Genomic DNA, 18,327 nt, shown 5'->3' on the forward strand with positions numbered 1-18,327 from the left:
TAATGTTTTTAATAATCAGTGCAAAGAGTTCATTACTGTCTACAACTTTACATTTTCACAACTTCATGTGCGGTCCAGGGCCGGCTGCAGAGTTTTAAATGCAAAACGTGTCCCAAACCCTAAATGTTCGTAATTGGCTTAAATCGTCGAACGCATTGATCCCCCTTGATTTAACGAAGGTCCCTAATTTATCGAGGGTCCACGTCATCGGAAGCGGTTACGAGTGAAAAATTATGTATTGTGGCCGCGTAATGGAGGTTTGAAAGACCGTTTGAATATTGATATCTAATTAGGTTGTTAGGTTTTGTGTTTTTAATTTATTTCTCATAATATTATACAGATTCACAACTTTTATCGACTTAGACAGAGACGTAACTAAATAGTGTATTCTACTTGCACAAGTAAAAGATGCAACTATCTATGTAAAGTTTTTTATTAATGTAATTATATTTTTTATAATGAAAATGAAATATTTATCGTTGGAAATACTATCGTGCATCCAATAGTAAAATTATTACACAAAATAGAAGGGGGGGGGGGTCATGTCCCCCTTCATTTCGGTCTACGTCCGTGTATCAGTTTCGGTTGGTAGGCGTTACAGATGTCAGACACAAAACCTGACAGTGTACACGCTCGACAAACGTACACGAGTTGAAAGGGAAATATTCACGTTTCGTATGATATATTTTGTTGTGTTTATTTTAATTTTGTTTCATTTTTGTGCTGGCGGAAGTACGTTCGTATAATGTGAAATTTTAAATAGATTAAATGTATTCGTAGGTAAAGTACATCGACTTAGAAAATTCTTGAATTATTTTTCTATCGCAGCCTTCAACGGCACAGGAAAAATATATTGTTTTTAAATATATTAAAAAGACTTAACGTCTCCATTTCGGTTAAGAATGCACTTAGTGTGCGCGTTTTATTCGCACAAGAGACGTACGTATACATCACACAAAAAAAATACATCACAAATTCAAACAATTTTTTTTCTTTATTCAAATAGTATTTTTCAAGCTCTTTTAAATCGTCATCAAGCTACTACCGCTTCGGAAGGTGCTATCGCTGTGAAGAAACGGCGTCAGAAACTCCCTCAGCATGCACATTCGATGATCCTTTAAAATAAATTAAATGCTTTATTCATCATGCAGGCGAATGTAGATGCGTTTGTGTTAAATCAAGGGTACATGAGAATATTTATTACTTAAATGAAGTTGCTTATATAACTACAGACATTTAATATTGGACATAGAATATATGAAAGACTATAAAGTAAACAAAGAAGCCGGCTCGTGCGGGTAGGAAAGAAGAAATAAAAAAGATGTATATAATCTTAATAAATATAAAGGGAAGAACGCGTGGCGATCCTCACCGGTGAGGACGATAAAGGACGCTGACTATTGTCCAGATATATAATGTAATTAAATTTAATTGAAACGGCTCAGAAAGCAAATAACACCAATTACAAAATATTATTACAAACTGAATACAATTTGATTCAAAAACATAATGGAAAAAAGAATTTAAACTAGCTAAATAATTATTACAATAATTACATTCATCTTGCAATATCTCAGGCATTCATATAAGTTTACCATATCAAATATGCTAACCATTCATGTTCAAATAAGTCCTTAATATATATCACCTACATTGACTGTCTCACAACAAACTGTATAACTCTATCAATGTGACACAAGTCTTAAGTTAACCACGCTATATCGTTACTTGACACTCAAGACAGAGGACTACGCTATCTACGAACTGCTGAAGCCGAAATCCCTGGAGACGGCTTTAACTTTTCCAACTACCGGATTCCAAGGTTGTGGGTCAAGTTAGCTTAACACTTAGAAATTGAAATATTATCAACTCTATGTTTGTGTGGATAGGTTTACTTTTACACAAATAAACAAGATATGCTATAAGCTGCTTACCTGATAAGAAATCAACCTTATAAACTAGCAACATCATGCGAAATTTTAATTAAAAAACAATGGGTGGATATGAAATGCACTCTTTGAAATTACACGTTAATTTACAGAATTTTACAACGGCTTTAATGGGAATGCCGGAAATCAAAAAAAGTGATAATAAATAAGTAATATTGACGTATTTATTTACTGAAGGACCTTCAAAGAAGGATACACAGGGTATTATAAAACAATGTTGTAGCATTTTCACAATTAACAGTGCGACGTTCTTCTTCAATTATAGGAGACCACATCATGCAAATTTACATATTTTACAGCGGCTTAAAAAGGATATTTGTTATTAATATTGCTCCGACATATATGAATTTATTTCTCCCGCCAAGCGATATGGTTCCACAGCAATGACTACATTGTGGTGCTACTGTTACAGCGAAAAGGTGAAGGGCTTTAAAAAGAAACAATACATTTTAGACAACAAAATGGCAGCGTGGCGATCTGATTAGTAATAAGACGGAGGGCGACTGAGGGGCTGTGTTCGGGTTTATATAAAAGGTGATTATGCTGACTTGACGGGTGATCGCGTCGAAGTCAGCAAGAATGCATACAACCAAGGGATGTAACACTACCATCCAGCCAGAATCCTGTATGCCAAAGACATATTATCTAGTCACCTATTAAAACAATCTAATGTTAAACATAATAATATAGTAATATCAGCCCTGTGTCATATAATGTCCCACTGTTAGGCACGGGCCTCCTCTACTACTGAGAGAGATTAGGTCTTAGTCCACCACGCTGGTCTAGTGCGGAATTCACTAACACTTCACTTCACACACCCTCGAAAATTCCTATAGAGAATTTCTCAGGTATGTAGGTTTCCTCACGATGTTTTCCTTCATCGTTAAATCGAACGATAATTCACAAAGAATACACACATATTTTTTTTAGAAAAGTCAGAGATGTGTGCCCTTGGGATTTGAACCCGCGGACATTCCTCTCGGCAGTCCGTTCCACAACCAACTAGGCTATCGCCACTTATTATGTTAAACATACAACAAAATAATACCTAGAATATAGCGCACAGCAGTTACGGGTGAAGTCTTAGTTACAAATTGGCGTTATAAAACCGAATACCGACGCCTTAAGAATTTTAATTGAGTCCCCATTGTTTGGGGTTGGTGTAAGCTGAGAGAATAGAGCGAACTAGATAACTCTTAATTTTGCACGTGGCTAAATACGAAATGGTGAATATGGGTATTGAAATTTCCCAGAATTAAATAAGTACCTACTTTTATAGAAAAAAATGTAATTTACTGGTGGTAGGTCTCTCATATGTAAGAGTCCGCCTGGGTAGGTACCACCGTAATGCCTATTTCCGCCGCCAAGCAGCAGTATGTAGTCACTATTGTGTTCCTGTTTGAAGGACATTGCAGCCAGTGCAACTACTGAACATAATAAGACACTATCTCATGTCTCAGGATGGCGAGCGCTATGGAATACTGAATAATACTTTGTCATTCAAGGTGTTGGATGGTGTTTTAACTGTTTATGGGCGGTCGTATCACTCACCATCAGGAGAAAGGCAAGCTCGTCTTGTCATTTAAAGGAATAAAAAAAAAGTCCATTATAATATAATATGAATTTAGGAGCTGATCTATAAGAGTGCCAAATTTTACCCAAATTTATTGAGCGGTATTTGGGATTAGTTCTAATAAATATTTATGCATTTTCACAAATATTCACATTAAAATATCAGTAGTCTACTAGGTTTACTTGATGTTATACAGTAAAACCTTTTATTAAGATTTTGAAGGTACCAATTCAAAAAGCGCGTAAAAAAATCAGGGTATTAACATAGAACTGTACTATAAAATATTTAAACCGCTGTCGCTCCTGACCTGTAGAGCACAAAGCTCCCGGAATAAGATGGTCCCAACGAAATATGGCCCCGTTTATACAAAAATGCCGCCGTTTCCCTTTTCCCGTTTAATTCATCCCGAAATAGAGTGGCGTTAAGTTTGAACGCTTTCTGGGTCACCTGGTTTTTTATTGTTCGAGAAAAAACGGGATTTATTTCGGGTCCGGGATGAAGTTTGTATTTACTGATGGTCATATTTCTGAAGTTACAGAAATATCAGCACATTTCTGAAAGGGATGCTGTAGTCTTCAACTAGAATAATAGCTAAATATATGCAATACTTCAAATCGTCTATATACGTTAAATTTAATTAACGTATAAATACGACTTGATTGCTCTTCGTTTGAAGTAAAGTAAATCCATTTTGTGTGATTTTTTATAAAAACAAAGAAGTATATAGATTAGAAGGTTCGAATTTATTCAACTAGGTACTTATATGAGTGACTGCATGATACGAGAAAAATGTCCTCAACCGGAGGGCTTTCCGCAAAACTAACCTAAATAATGATTTTATATGATTACGCGAATGTTGGATGTTGAAATAAAACTATTTTTCATATTTTATCGCGGATTTTTATTGTGATTTTCTCCTGACTTCTCAAAAACTTCGCAGCCTTCATAGTCGTAAAATTGTTTTGTTTCAATAACTGACTTGAAGTAAAAGTTTGCTGTTGAGCTTCTTGTGCGTGGGACTTACTAGAGAATAGAATTTAAAATTAGCCTCTTCACTTTAAAATGTTTGAAGTAATACCTATAAACGTTATTAAAGTGAGTTGTTTTTCAATAGGTATCTTTATTTTAACATATTGCTTTTAGGAATAAGATAGTTCATTGAATCATATAGTTCCTTTGTATCTTTATATTTTTCTGTTGTTAAGAAAGGAATTTTAATATTTTTATTATAAAATTATGTTACGTCTATCATGTGGGAGATAGAACCATTTGTTTAATTTTTAAATATAAATAGTTATTTATAAGGCCTCTACAATCCAAAACCTATAATACAAAGGTATTAAAGGCCCCTATCATATAATGGGATGGAATACACACAGCGAAAATTCGGTGCATTAGTTGCGCCTCTATCTACCCCTTTGGGAATAAAACGCGTGTCTGTGAGTGTTAAAAATTTTCTCCCTTCAAATCCATTTCACAATACGTGAAAAAAAAAAACAAATCCACTAAACCCACCAAATGGATTTCGCCCTCAATTCCGGAGATAATCGGTTGAACTCCAAAAACTAGTTTAAGTGACGAGTGGACGCGGTGGGGGTAGAGTGTGGGGGGCAGGGGGGTCACGGGACCGTCTCGTTAGGTCCGACTGCGCTCCCGGCACGTACGGCCATTACACTTACTATTAATTTGTTATTTTGGATTGGACTTTTGACTTGCATATGTTGTAAAGGATTGCCGAGACGTATGTGCGCAGGTTTAAAACCCAAGGTTCCTTGTCCTTTCCCCACACTTGCAGCTATCCTCTCCCAACTTCCCTCCAGGGCCCTGCAATCGTTAAGCCAGGGTATTCCAGTATCCCTTTCGCGGGTTTCCCCCTGTGTTGAATGCGGAGTCTATAACCCAAAAAAACATTGCTCTATCTAGCCAATCTCGACTCCGAGGCAATTCTTTTGCGCTTGGTCCTCATACCAAATGCACGCCCATGCACGGGGGGACATTTGCCGCGACCCTAGGCATACAGTTCAGTGTGTATACCTCATGGTTGTCTTACACATTGAGGCCTATAAGGGACCGCGAACATTTCCCCTCCCTTTCCACTCCGCCCATCCTAAGATATTCCTTATGCTTCCCCCACACTTCCAGCTATCCTCTCCCAACTTTCCTCCAGGGCTCTGCAATCTTTAAGCCAGGGGATTCCAGTATTCCTTTCGCCAGTTTCCCTCGTTTTTAAATGTGGAGTCTATAACCCCAAAAAAAATACAGCTCTATCTACCCATTCAATATCACTTTGTTCGTAATTTACGTTCCTCATCGTTCAGGTGTAAGATAAAGAATTTCACAAAAGCGTCTTTACATCAGAAACTATTGAGTAGGTCGTAAACAGTGCGAATATAGCCTCGGGGTAAAATATTAGTCTGAAGTCTAGACTTTGTGCCTTAGGTCTCGATTATTCATCTAGACGGTTTATGACTCACGGCCCGAGTTAGCTCTTCTAATACTTGATATTTACTACGGTTTTGCCTATGTTATGCCATATCGCACTCTTAATAAAGTAATGAATCATTCCAAAATTGCCAATTTGTGGGAATCGTCAAACAACCAATTTCTGTTTGTGACCTTTTAGTATTTTCCTTCATTTTTTCATGCTATAGTTTTAATTTTTTATCTATCTTTAATAAGCTCAATTTTACAGCAACTTCAAAAAAAAGGTAGCATACAAAAATTAGTTTTCCGACGACTGCCACAACTTAACAATTTTGAAACAGGTCATTATTTTATTAAGACTGCGATATATCCATTGCTATTGGTCTTGGCTTCGGTCACGTGACCCTTTCTAGAATAATAATCATATTTTAATTCAATATTTGAAAATGTAAATGTTAGATAATAGAAAAAAACGACCTTGTAGCTTAGTCATTAAAAAAAACAGCGAAAATATGACATAAATATTGGTCAGAGAACTTTTTTGTTACACATGAGAATATCAAAATTAACAAAATCAAAAACACCATCATTAACATTTCTCATTCCATTAGAAAGTATCTAAATTAGAATTCTCAGTTCTTTGTATTAAGACGAAGTGTTTGTGAAGTCGACTCGAGCTGATGGCCATTCGATAAGCGGCACTCAAGTGATGTCCATACATTGTAAATGCCTCTTAATGGTTCGAGATCAACATTAGAAGTTAAAACTATGATTTATTGATATGATTATTTCAATAACATATTGTATTGTAGATTTGGAAAAGTATATGATGATCCTAGCTGCTTTCATAAGAGTGGATTCTGAAAAGTATATGATGGCACTGCTTTCATAAGCTTACAGTGTTTCTTCTGACTGTCTTGAGTGTCAATTAATGTTACAGGATGTAATATATTTATTGTTTAATTATTTTGAGCCAAATTAATGTCAATAGTCATTAATTACTTCAGAATAGCTATGTAGTCATTTTGATATTGCGTACTAAATAAAACCATATAATTGTCTTCTTGGATATAACAATTTACAATAAGTTACTCGAACTGTAGATGTAAAATAAAAACGTGTCAGTTTCGTACAAAATAAATATAAATTAAAAGTATTTTTTATTCTATACGCACTGATGCATTACTACTTACTGTTCTTAGCGAATTCGTCGAAGCGGTAACATCACAATTATAACACAAAAAGTTCGTCATTCAAAGCAATTAAAAATAATAAGACACATAATATGTAACCTATTTTTAAAATAATTTATAGGATTCCAAAGTGTTACAATAATATCTTCTAATAATCCATTAAAAGTTCCCGCTGGGCACACGGCTCCGGTTTATCTGTCGAGTTGCGAGAACCATCCGATCTGGGATAAGTATTGATTTCAGAAACTTGTGTTCTGTCTTAAGCAATTAATTCTTATAAAATATAATCCTCTGGAAATGGACAACGGTAATCGAGTTGGTTTATTTTGTTTTTAATTTTAATGAATCAAATTATAGTTCAATGTTGTTCATATCCTACTGTTCTGTTGATATTATCCTGCTTCCTAATAAAGGTTATGTTTATATGTTTGAATAAACGCATTAACTACCGCATGAGTTAATTATTGCTATTAAAAATGATGCGAAATCATAGTAAGTGGTAGGTTTCGAGATGCGAAATTATAGTTACTCGTATGCGAGGGTTCGTGTCGCTAGGTAACTCAGCTATGTCTATTTTTACCATCAAGTAGTGCGCATGCACTATTGTATTCCGTTTTGAGGGATATTGTAGCCTGCGTAATTACTAGGCATTATGAGACGTAACATGTCTCAGTGTGACGAGGACAAAGTGCCAAGCAGTTGATTGTAATTCAAATTTTTGTATGGTGATATTGATTATGGGCGGTCGTATTGCTTACAATCAGGCAAGCATGCTCGTCATTCAACAGCAAAATCAAATGAATATCTGAGAATGTTTATGCATAGGTCTATATTCTTTAGTAAGTACAGCATAGACCGTGTATAGAACGAGAGACGTAGTGTTCTTCGATGGTGGTTTGAACTCCGTCAGTCTGCCTGATTGTTTTTCCACATTCATTCATCTATTTATTTTATACTAGTTGTGCCCGCGGCTTCGCCCGCGTGGATATCACTGTTACAACGTTTTTCCACGTTAATACTGACCCACAAGATTTTTTACAAACACGCGACTTCTTTGACAGTAACAGTCAGTTTATATAAAACCGTAACGTACCGTTAACCTAAACTTAGCTCAGTAATTAGACTATCTTTTAATAAAAACCGTACATAAACCGTTAAGTAAATTTTGAGAAAATCGATCGCATACAGACAGACAGCGTTTGGGGACTGTTTTATAGTATGTATAGGTTTGAACTTCAATTCCTTTTTGAATTTTATTTAAAAAAGTGATCCCAAGACATAAGCGTTGTGTGCAATTATCGTGCATAACGCTTAAAGCTTTGAATAACTCAAAAGCTCAAAAGTTCCGACGTAACTATCGACTGAAACCAAACTTTAGGTCATATTTTATATTGAAAAAGTGCAGAGTTGCACGTGTCGAGTTAAAAAGGCAATAATTTGAGCGTCCCGGCTGCATTAGCTAATTAAATTCTAGTTTTAAGGGAATATTTTCTCCTATTTGCTCTCCGTTTGCGAACCAGATGGCTGTTTGCGTTTCAGGCTTGTTACGCTGTACATATATACTTCGCAATAATTTTGTTGAACTATGAGTTGCTCTGTGAGATACATGATAATTATATTTAGAAAGTGGTACGTAATATTAAACAGATTTTATTCAGAAGGCCTCTTTCTTTTTGTCGGTCGTGTTGAATCCTTCTGGTGATGATAATTATTTATACAAAGGTGATTGTTTATACAATTCTTCTATAAAAGACATGACTTTCACATTACGAAGTAAGCATACAGCATTAAAAAGGGCGGTATTTTTTAATAAAAAATTCAGTTATATTATTATAAAATAATAATGGTAATTATTCCCCTCTTTGACTACAAAACATGGTATTCACAAATCTATTTTTCATAACCTTTTGTGGATGTAAAAGTTTGACCCAATTTGCTCTAAGTGGTTAAGATAGAACAGAAAAACGTAACAACCATAGATTAAAAAAGGAATAGAGCCATTATCACGTCGGTCACGTACGTGAAATTGTCTGTAGGTTGAAACTGCGCCTCCATAATTGGACATTTAGAGGTATTCCGACTAATTATAAAGTTATAAATTTAATTCTGTAATTATACGGTATGGGGTTAGCACTTTCGTTTTATTAAAGTTTATTGTCCAGTCGGCTTAATATAAAAACATCGTTCAATATCCTTAAATATTAAACAATAGCTTGTGCCCGCGGCTCCGCCCGCGTGATTTAGTTTTTTCGGTATAAAGTTGTCCGTTATAAAAGTCACGCTTTATATTTTCCCGCGATAGAAAGCCTATGTTCTTCGCAAGGTCTAAAACAAATCCATACCAAATTTAATCTAAATCCGTTGGGTAGTTTTTGAGTTGCGTTCAGATGTCCTCCGCCGCGTCTGTCTGAACTCGATAAACTCAAAAACTACTGAAAGAACTTCGATGAAATTTGGTATGGATACAGTTTGAGAACATGGGAAGGACATAGGCTACAGTTTATCCTGGGAAAGTATATAGCGGGACTCTTATTCCAGGAAAACTCTGACGTTGGCAAAGACACGGGTAAAAGCTGGTTTCCTGAAATAGTTTTGGTAGAATCATGATATACATTCAGCACGAATCGGTGTAATATGACATACTTACATTGAGAAGGACATCGAATCATTTAAACAACCCCATACTTGTCCTAATCTTTGTTCCTTTCCTTTAAAGTTGATAACTAAATCACGACTTGTAATATTTTGGGTGTTCATGGTCCTTATGATGTTTTCCTTCATAGTAAAAGAATGAAAAAAAAATGTTAAAGCGATAATTCACACATAAAACATATATAACTTTAGAAAAGTCAGAGGTGCGTGCCCTTGGGTTTGAACCTGCGGACATTCGTCTCGGCAGTTCGTTACACTCCGAACTAGCACCGCTTTATAACATGGCTTTTCATTAAATGTAACAAAACTTGGAAAAATGTAGATACACCTTTGTCCACCCCTGAAAAGAGATGTCCACCCCTGAAAAGAGATTAAGGCCTCATTTTTATCATATTTGTCATTCAAAAATAGAATTAATAGGTAATAAAAACAGTTCTTTGAAATAAAAATATATGCGGATTTTACCGTGTTTTTTTATATTATTATTTTCTCCCAACGTTTCGAAGATTTCTCAGTCTTCATGGTCACGGGACGAAGGTTTATTTTAATGTCTTAAATTCGCGTAAACAAAAAAAAAATCATTATATAAACAGTTCTATAAAATGTATAAATTTTTGTTATAACCGATGAGGACTAGAATGTTCTGTACACTGCAGACGATGCATCATCCGACGGTAATCTAACTTCAAGAGATTTTAAATTACTTGCACTGTCTGACGTCACGTTTACAAACTAAAATATTACAGCACAACGGTTGCCTTTAATATGGCGTGTGATAAATTGTGTGGGGCCTGTCATGTCCAGAGAGTCGAGGAGCTGTGAGATATCTTCAAGTTTTTGAACATGTTGTGAAAATATTTTAAAACGACTATTTTTCTGGTTATGTTACAAACTTGATCATGAAGTCAAAATATTATAGAAGAAAGGATTTTTCTTTGTTTAATCATATTCTTTATACGTTTCTTTCTTTCTGCTGTACAAACTGTTTTCCGAACTGGTGGTAGAAAAATTTACGGAATCTAAATAATTAACATTTTATGTGTTCAGACTTAATATTAAATCATCAATTTTTGCCAATACTCTTTTGTCGCTTAATTGTAATTATCTAATTTCAAATACCAAGGTTTTCAAAGAATCATAAAAAAGGTCTTTTTTTACTGTTTCAGGCCTTATTAGTCAGAATTATTTATGTTTTTTTACTACCGTGGTGTTGCTGGTGGTAGCATACTTTACATTACAAACAGGCCGGCGTAACTGTGTCGACTGGCGATGGATAATCATCTCTCGTCAGTCGAAACTATTCGAACTCCATTCTACTCATCATTAGGTGCACTGGAGTCATTTTCCCCTACCCCTTTAACATATATGATTGTTATCCAGTCAAAATATTATCTGATTCCTTAGCCAACTCAACTTTTCAATCAATTCACATAGTTTGTTCAAAATGAACTCCTAAATAATAAAGCTGGGAAACAGTGTGGAAACCAAAATATTATGTTACATACTATTTGATAGACTAATTGTTTCCATTCGCAATTGGATTGTTCCAATGTTTTTTATTACGTTATAAATAGTGAAATGGAATTTGAAATTTCTGTGTTTTGATCAGGCTGTGTTTTTAACGTTAATGTGTTTTTATACCTTAATATAATAGTATTAGTGTTAAATTTGTTATTTTATAACTTCAATTTCAAATTATTTTTACTAACATAAATATATTTTTTGTGAGTTTTTTTCTTTAATGCGTTTGTTTGGTCTTTATTATTGGTTAAAAGATTTCTTGACCTATTAGTAATGTCTCACATATGAATACCATTAATGTCTATGTAATTTTTAATCTTACCAGAAAAATATATATATGTTTTATATCAATATTTAAAACACATATCTTTATAGTTTCTTAGCAGATTTTTTTATTAGATACCTACAATAAAAATAAATATGAATCAAAATACCTCTACCTAAGACTACACAAAAGGGAACATTAATCCCAACTTCATAATGTTTCAAACTTATAATAGTGTTTTTTGTAAAAAAAAAAAATTGGCTGTATAATTGCAATTTCTTTGTCTATTCTTACTTCAAATATACGACGAAACTAAATATTACTTTTATGAATATTTAATTCTTTATAGTACTTAACTATAATAAATGATTATTCATTTTATTATGATGTTGGCTAAAAAACTAATTTTTAGTTACAAATTGTTTTCTTTTGTCCCAGGTACAATTCAAAGTTGACTACATTGGCGCTCCCGTCGGTGATCTTCGAGCCCAAGTTCCGAGGGTCGGTGAGGAACCTGGTGTACTCAGATTTGCCTGGACAGCCGCCGCGGAGGCAGGAGTTGCGGCATTCGCGAGATTTGAAGGTAGGTGGCTTGTGTCTTTCTATATAGATCCGAACGTCCATATAAACTATTTGTTCAAAAAACCTGAATTAAAATGGCAACCAAAATGTCACTGTCATAACCTATTTATTCACTTAAACAACAAATAATTTTACTTATTTGACTAATATATTTTATTTAAATACAAGTTTACACTTAGACTCGAGTTCTTATATCATGAGCGTCACTCCGTACAAAACCACAAGCTGTCAATATTGACCATACTAAAGTTAGTTTGAATCAATTCAGTTGAACACAGTTAATGTTCTGAATGGCAAAACTAATACGTAGTACATATATATCGATACTTTCAATATTGACATAAGATTCTAATTTGCTTGTATAATTTCTAGACTATTTTTATAAGGACTTTGTTTGTCATCATAGTTGTGTTATAGAATATACCCTACCACGTAAGAATGCGCCGTTCTCTTAAGACTTTGAAAAATTCCAACCCTTCATACGTGAATAGGTAATTTCGAACATTGAAACCAATCTTCCAATATAACATTATCGCTAGATTTGAATAAAAAATGACATAGAAAGACAAATGGATATAGCAAATCCGTTGCCTGCGACGGGAATAGATGGCAGACAAACTGCGGAACCCGTCGCAACTACTATAAATTAGACATAACTTGGGAAACTTCAGCATTGTGCAGTCTTCGGAATATTTTAAATGCATAATGCAATACCAACGTTCCGTTTCTGCTAGAATTTTGACTGTCGTGAAGAAGTTTTATGTTTCAAGTACTGCATGCTGTATAATTGTGAGATATTATTTATTTTTTGATAATGTAGTTATAAGACTGACGCCCTTATTCATAGACGGTATTTATTAACGGCCTTATGTCTACGCACTGCGAAGGCTGCCATGCCGTCAGCACTGACAAACAGACTTGTTATCACAGCTTTATTCCGACTTTAGATAAAAAACGTCCATGAATAAGGGAGTGAGATATCCAGTGGTGCCTTTGCAACTGGCTATTCCAGTTGTCTCTGTGCTTGTGGTTTAAAATTAGATCATTATTTTGTCTCCCGCTTTGCTATGGGCGAAATGGGCAATTAATATTTCCAACACCCTACCGTTCTATTTGATTAATTTCATTGTCGGCTAAAGACAGATTAGTGCTGCCAGAAACGAGGCGAGATTCACCTTTCCTTTTGGTATACAGACTTTATATATCTTTGCTGGTGGTAGGATATATTTTATATCCGCCCCGATAGCGACCACCGTATACAAGGTGTTAAAACCCGCCATAGTGGCCCTCATAAGTGTGTCGCGTTTCGGGATCAGCCTGTGTATATCCGGTTCTAACATGCCGGCATAATTGTGTCGACTGCCGAGGGGTAATCATCTATCGTCAGTCGACATTCTATTGGACCCCACTCCATATACAATCAGATACAGAGGGGTAAATTTGCCGTGTAGTTTAAAAAGTTTGGTAGAATCATTCCGTTTTTACCCAACCCCAATATAGGGTCAACGACACGTTACGATGCGTTTTATCGAAGCTATTTGCCTTAGTATTTACAATCGCCTGCCTGATATTCAACTCCTCTGAGAGGTCAAATTCCAAGCGAACTGTACTACAGTCAATAAGAGAAAGATCATCCGATACAATGGCGAAAATTTTGCGAATGCTAAGCATTTTTCAACGATATTTCGCAAACAAGTCCATTTGCGGCCTTGGGGTTTCGTTGTTTCATACCGTTTGAAATTTAACCTTGTTGTTTTACCTAAGAGTTCATTTTGGTGTATCGGTTGTGAAATTGCGTTTCTGTGGAAGTCAACAAAGAAATTCCGTCGAGCCTTGCTTTGGGCTAATTCGTGGGTTGGTTTAAAAGGGAGCGGGAAGCGATTTTGAATTTTGAAAGTTTATTTGCTAATTTTACTCTTGCTAGTATCATAAATACGAAGGTTTGTCAAAATATTTGAGTCTTTGTGTTATTGTCAAATAAACGCAGCAACAACTGAACAGATTGGGATACAATTTGGCACACGGCTGCCCGTGCATTGTACACCGGAACCTGGATTAACACATAGGCTACATTTTATCCCAGTACTATTTCCATGGGAGTAAATCCCATGGAAATAATAAAGTTTTTTTATTCTGATTTTAAAATAAATGGCGTTGGCGTCATACAGCGTTACAGGGACTATTGTAGCGGATAAGGCTTTCACGCGGGAGAAGCTGCAAGAAACACATTTTAATAAAATGAATGAAAAAGACAAGTGTCTTGACCGCGATGTTACACAATATAGGTATTATGTATTGTGCTTGTGCATAGTATCTCATACTCAAATGATTTTAGGTGCAGCTAACCATCAGTAAATGTAAGTAGACGACAAAAGTCTACAAGGAACCAAAAGAACTAAAATTTACATTGTACAATATACAAACGTAATAATATTATCTAAACCATTTTTTTGGCACATAAAAACATTATGAGCCCTAACATTAACATTTTTGGTACAATATCTCCTAGCATTTATCGTAGTCGTTAACTCATACTACATTTTCGCAGATGTCGCGACATTTTAGATTTCCCACGAGATTGACTTGCCGAAAAAGTCCTATAAAGTAATAAAAATTAATTGTCGCTATTCGCCATAAATTGGGCCACAACAGCCGACGCCGGAGTCTTTTAGACAATATCGTAAATTAAAATACAGGCGTCTGCGTGAATTGCTTAATTTTTGCATAAATTTCAGCGCTTTCAGCTTTTAAAACGATAACTGGCTAATCATCTGGCCTGGATCGATGGTTACGTCTACTCACTTTACGTCTAGTTAATGGAAATTTATGATTATATTTGTACCATGTGTTTTTGCTTCTTCTTTTTAAAAAAATACTCATCAAAACATCAAGTCTTGAGTACGTGATGTTTATAAAATCAATTTTGATTTCTTTTGACTTTCCCGCCCTCACACCCACCACTACAACTCCTGTAAGCCAGGTTCAGCAGTGACAAGCATTTTATGACATCAAGCTGTGAAGCTCGGCGAGTCTCAGGGAAAACTTAGTCATTCATCAACATTTGGGATTGCAAAATGTTTTTTTTTTATTTTGTTCTTTTTCTGTTTAACGTCGTATCGTTGTAGAGGTCATTCCATGTACGAAGACGCGCCCTTCTACCTTTTGAGCGGGGGTATTGCGGGGTGTCTCGAGGTAAGCGGACTGATCCAAGTACTTCGCCTGACGCTATCCATTGTAGTGTGCGTGTTGACTTAACACGGACACTGTAAGCAATTAGAGAAAGAAGTGGAGCGCGTCTTTGTGGATGAAATGATCTATGTATCGTAGTAATCAGTTGCACTCACCTGTGCACTATAATATATCCTGCGTACCTGGCTGATTTCCGTTGAGATTGGCCGCCGTGGTCGAAATTCCGCTAGGAGGAGGTTTCTACTTTGAAATTTCTTTGTAAGCGACGAATCATTTAGTCGGCCATGCGTGAACGAAATAATTAATCGTGTGAAATTTTTGCGAGACATCACCTGGCACGTGGTAACTTTGATAATATAAAACACGCCATGTTTTCGTAGATTTATTGACACAGTTTTTATTTAAATCACGCCTTTATCCTCGAAGGGATAGACAGAGGTGTAACTGGGTGCGAGCCTATCGCCGAGCTGAACTCCGGGCTGTTACTGAGAAACAAAAATATTTATCACTTGCCGAACCCGGGATTCGAATCTGAGACCTTAAAGCTAATATACCATGCTCACAATACGACTTACCCTCCGAGGTAGTCATTAGTAGTTGTTATTGGTTACAAAAACAAATTATTATTCTGTCATGAAAATAAATATTTATAGTTTATTTAGATAGAAAAATTAAATTTGTCTAGTATATTTCCTTACGTTTTATTATTAATGAAATGGTAATTGTACAAGATCCAAGAATCACTATTCGTTAGTGAGACTATCAGAGATGTTACTAAGAAAATATCTTTTATTATTTAGATACAAATCATACATTTTATTTAATCTAAACCATGTTACCACGTAATAGACTTTTTGTTACTATATATTTTTTCAATGTTACATTAAATTATGTAATCCTCTGTAGTGATTTGTTGATATATCATAATATATTATATGAGCGTCATAGGAATAGTTTTTGGTCTTTCTTATTATTCATGTCGTTACGCATGCGAGAGACTGCTTGAGAACGTGCCATCATAATGTCTACTTCTATCATCAAGCAGCAGTTTACATGCACTGTTGTGTTCCGGTTTGAAGGAAATTGTAGCCAGCATAATTGTTGAACATTATGGGACTTATCAAACACTTTATGTCTACTCCCGAAGCAATTCTTTTGCACTTACTCTCCACACCGAATGCACGTCCATGCACGGAGGGACTTTTGCCGCTGTCTAGGCACACAGTTATGTGTATACCTCATGGTTGTTAATACACATTGAGACCTATGAAGATTCGCGAACATTCCCTGGTCTTCTCCCCTCCGCCCGTCCAAGGGTTTCTTTTCCTTCCCCCAAACTTCTATTCCCCATATATCCTCTCTCAACTCCACTCCAGGCCCCTGCAGTCGCTACGCCTGAGGATTCCAGGATATCAAAAATATTTTCATACTAAAATAACACCTTATGTCTCAGGGTGATCAGGACAGTGGAGGGCTACGTACTTTGCAATTCGTTGTTCTGTGTGGTGTTGTTACTGTTTATGGGCGGTCGTATCTAGGCTTTGGGTCCCGGGGCGTGTCGGGTCTCGAATTCCCGGGATTTTATTAATTTTAGTTGTCTCGAGTCCCGGGACTTTCGTGTCGAGACTCGAGACTAGATAAGATTCTCGAAATATTATGTAATTATTTTGATTTATTTGTCATCTTGTAGTATATGTATATTAAGTACTAGCGACCCGCCCCAGCTTCGCACGGGTGCAATGCTGACTAATGGATGTTATTATTATACATATAAACCTTCCTCTTGAATCACTCTACCTATTAAAAAAAAACCGCATCAAAATCCGTTGCGTAGTTTTAAAGATTTAACCACACATAGGGACAGAGAAAGGGAATTTGTTTTATACTATGTAGTAGTATAGGTAGTATTTTAGAACGTCTTGTTATTTAGTTATATAAAAACTAATCTCTGACTCAATATCATGGCTAACGTGTATGAAACATTGCTGCAAACGACACGACACCCGCATCAGAGTATCCAAGCCCGTGAATGTTGACAGATCCCAAAAAAGTCCATTAGCTCGCGTCAAACCGGCCCGTAGTACTAAAACATGCAGAAGGCGCACTTTATTTAGAAGCTTTGCTATTTCAGTGTTGTATGTCGTAAATAAAATTTTTGATTGGGCGTCTGTCTGGGTAGCTTTGTATATTTTCGCCAAATATTCAGGTTTGAAGAGTATTGTAGTCGTAATGAATAATTAGTACATACATAACATCACGCATTTATCCCCGAAGGGGTATGCAGAGGCGCAACTAGGGCACCCACTTTTCGCCAAGTATGTTCCGTCCCATGATGTGATAGGGGGCGAGCCTATCGCCATATCGGGCACAAATTCCAGACTCCGGGCTGATACGGAGCAGAAAAACCCAAATATCACTTTGCCCGACCCGGGATTCGAACCCAGGACCTCAGAGCGCTATTGTACCGGACATGCAATACAACTACGCCACCGAGACAGTCGAGAGATGAATAATTAGTATTGTGTATGTAATTTATTATGGTATCATTATGCGAACTTCTTTCACCAAATAAAAAATAAATCCTGGAAATCTGTCCACAAATCTCAAAGGTATCTGTTATAGATGTATACAAAATATGCAAACACGAATTAGGACCGCCTCCTTTTTTAGAAGTCGGTTAAATATACAGTTTTTCGTAAGACCGCTATATTTTCAAATTTATCAGTTCATTCCATTCCGCTTTAAATAGTACATATTATAATTACATTAGTAATTACTAGACATTATTTTAAACCTATCCTCATCCTGTTTTGACGTGGGGTCGGCCCCTTTTTTAAGCATTTCAAAATTTATTGTTTTATACCTTCTCGATGAAATTTTCGATGTTTTATATAAAGAGATGACCTGCAATGGACCGTTGACATCGACACCGTTGATGAATATTTATAAAACGCTTTGTGTTTGCTCCTATGTTTATTG

At 35.8% G+C, this 18,327-nt stretch overlaps 1 protein-coding gene across 1 annotated transcript in view; it reads left to right on the plus strand.

The window, feature by feature from the left end:
- LOC115453163 (neurexin-1) overlaps positions 1-18,327 on the plus strand; it is a 199,510-nt gene that overhangs the window by 56,911 nt on the left and 124,272 nt on the right. The window contains 1 exon segment of the mRNA XM_037438235.1: positions 12,016-12,160. Within this exon segment, the coding sequence (XP_037294132.1) occupies positions 12,016-12,160 (145 nt within the window).

This window comes from Manduca sexta, chromosome 13 (genome assembly GCF_014839805.1).
Source record: "Manduca sexta isolate Smith_Timp_Sample1 chromosome 13, JHU_Msex_v1.0, whole genome shotgun sequence".
Classification (NCBI taxonomy): Eukaryota; Metazoa; Arthropoda; class Insecta; order Lepidoptera; family Sphingidae; genus Manduca; species Manduca sexta.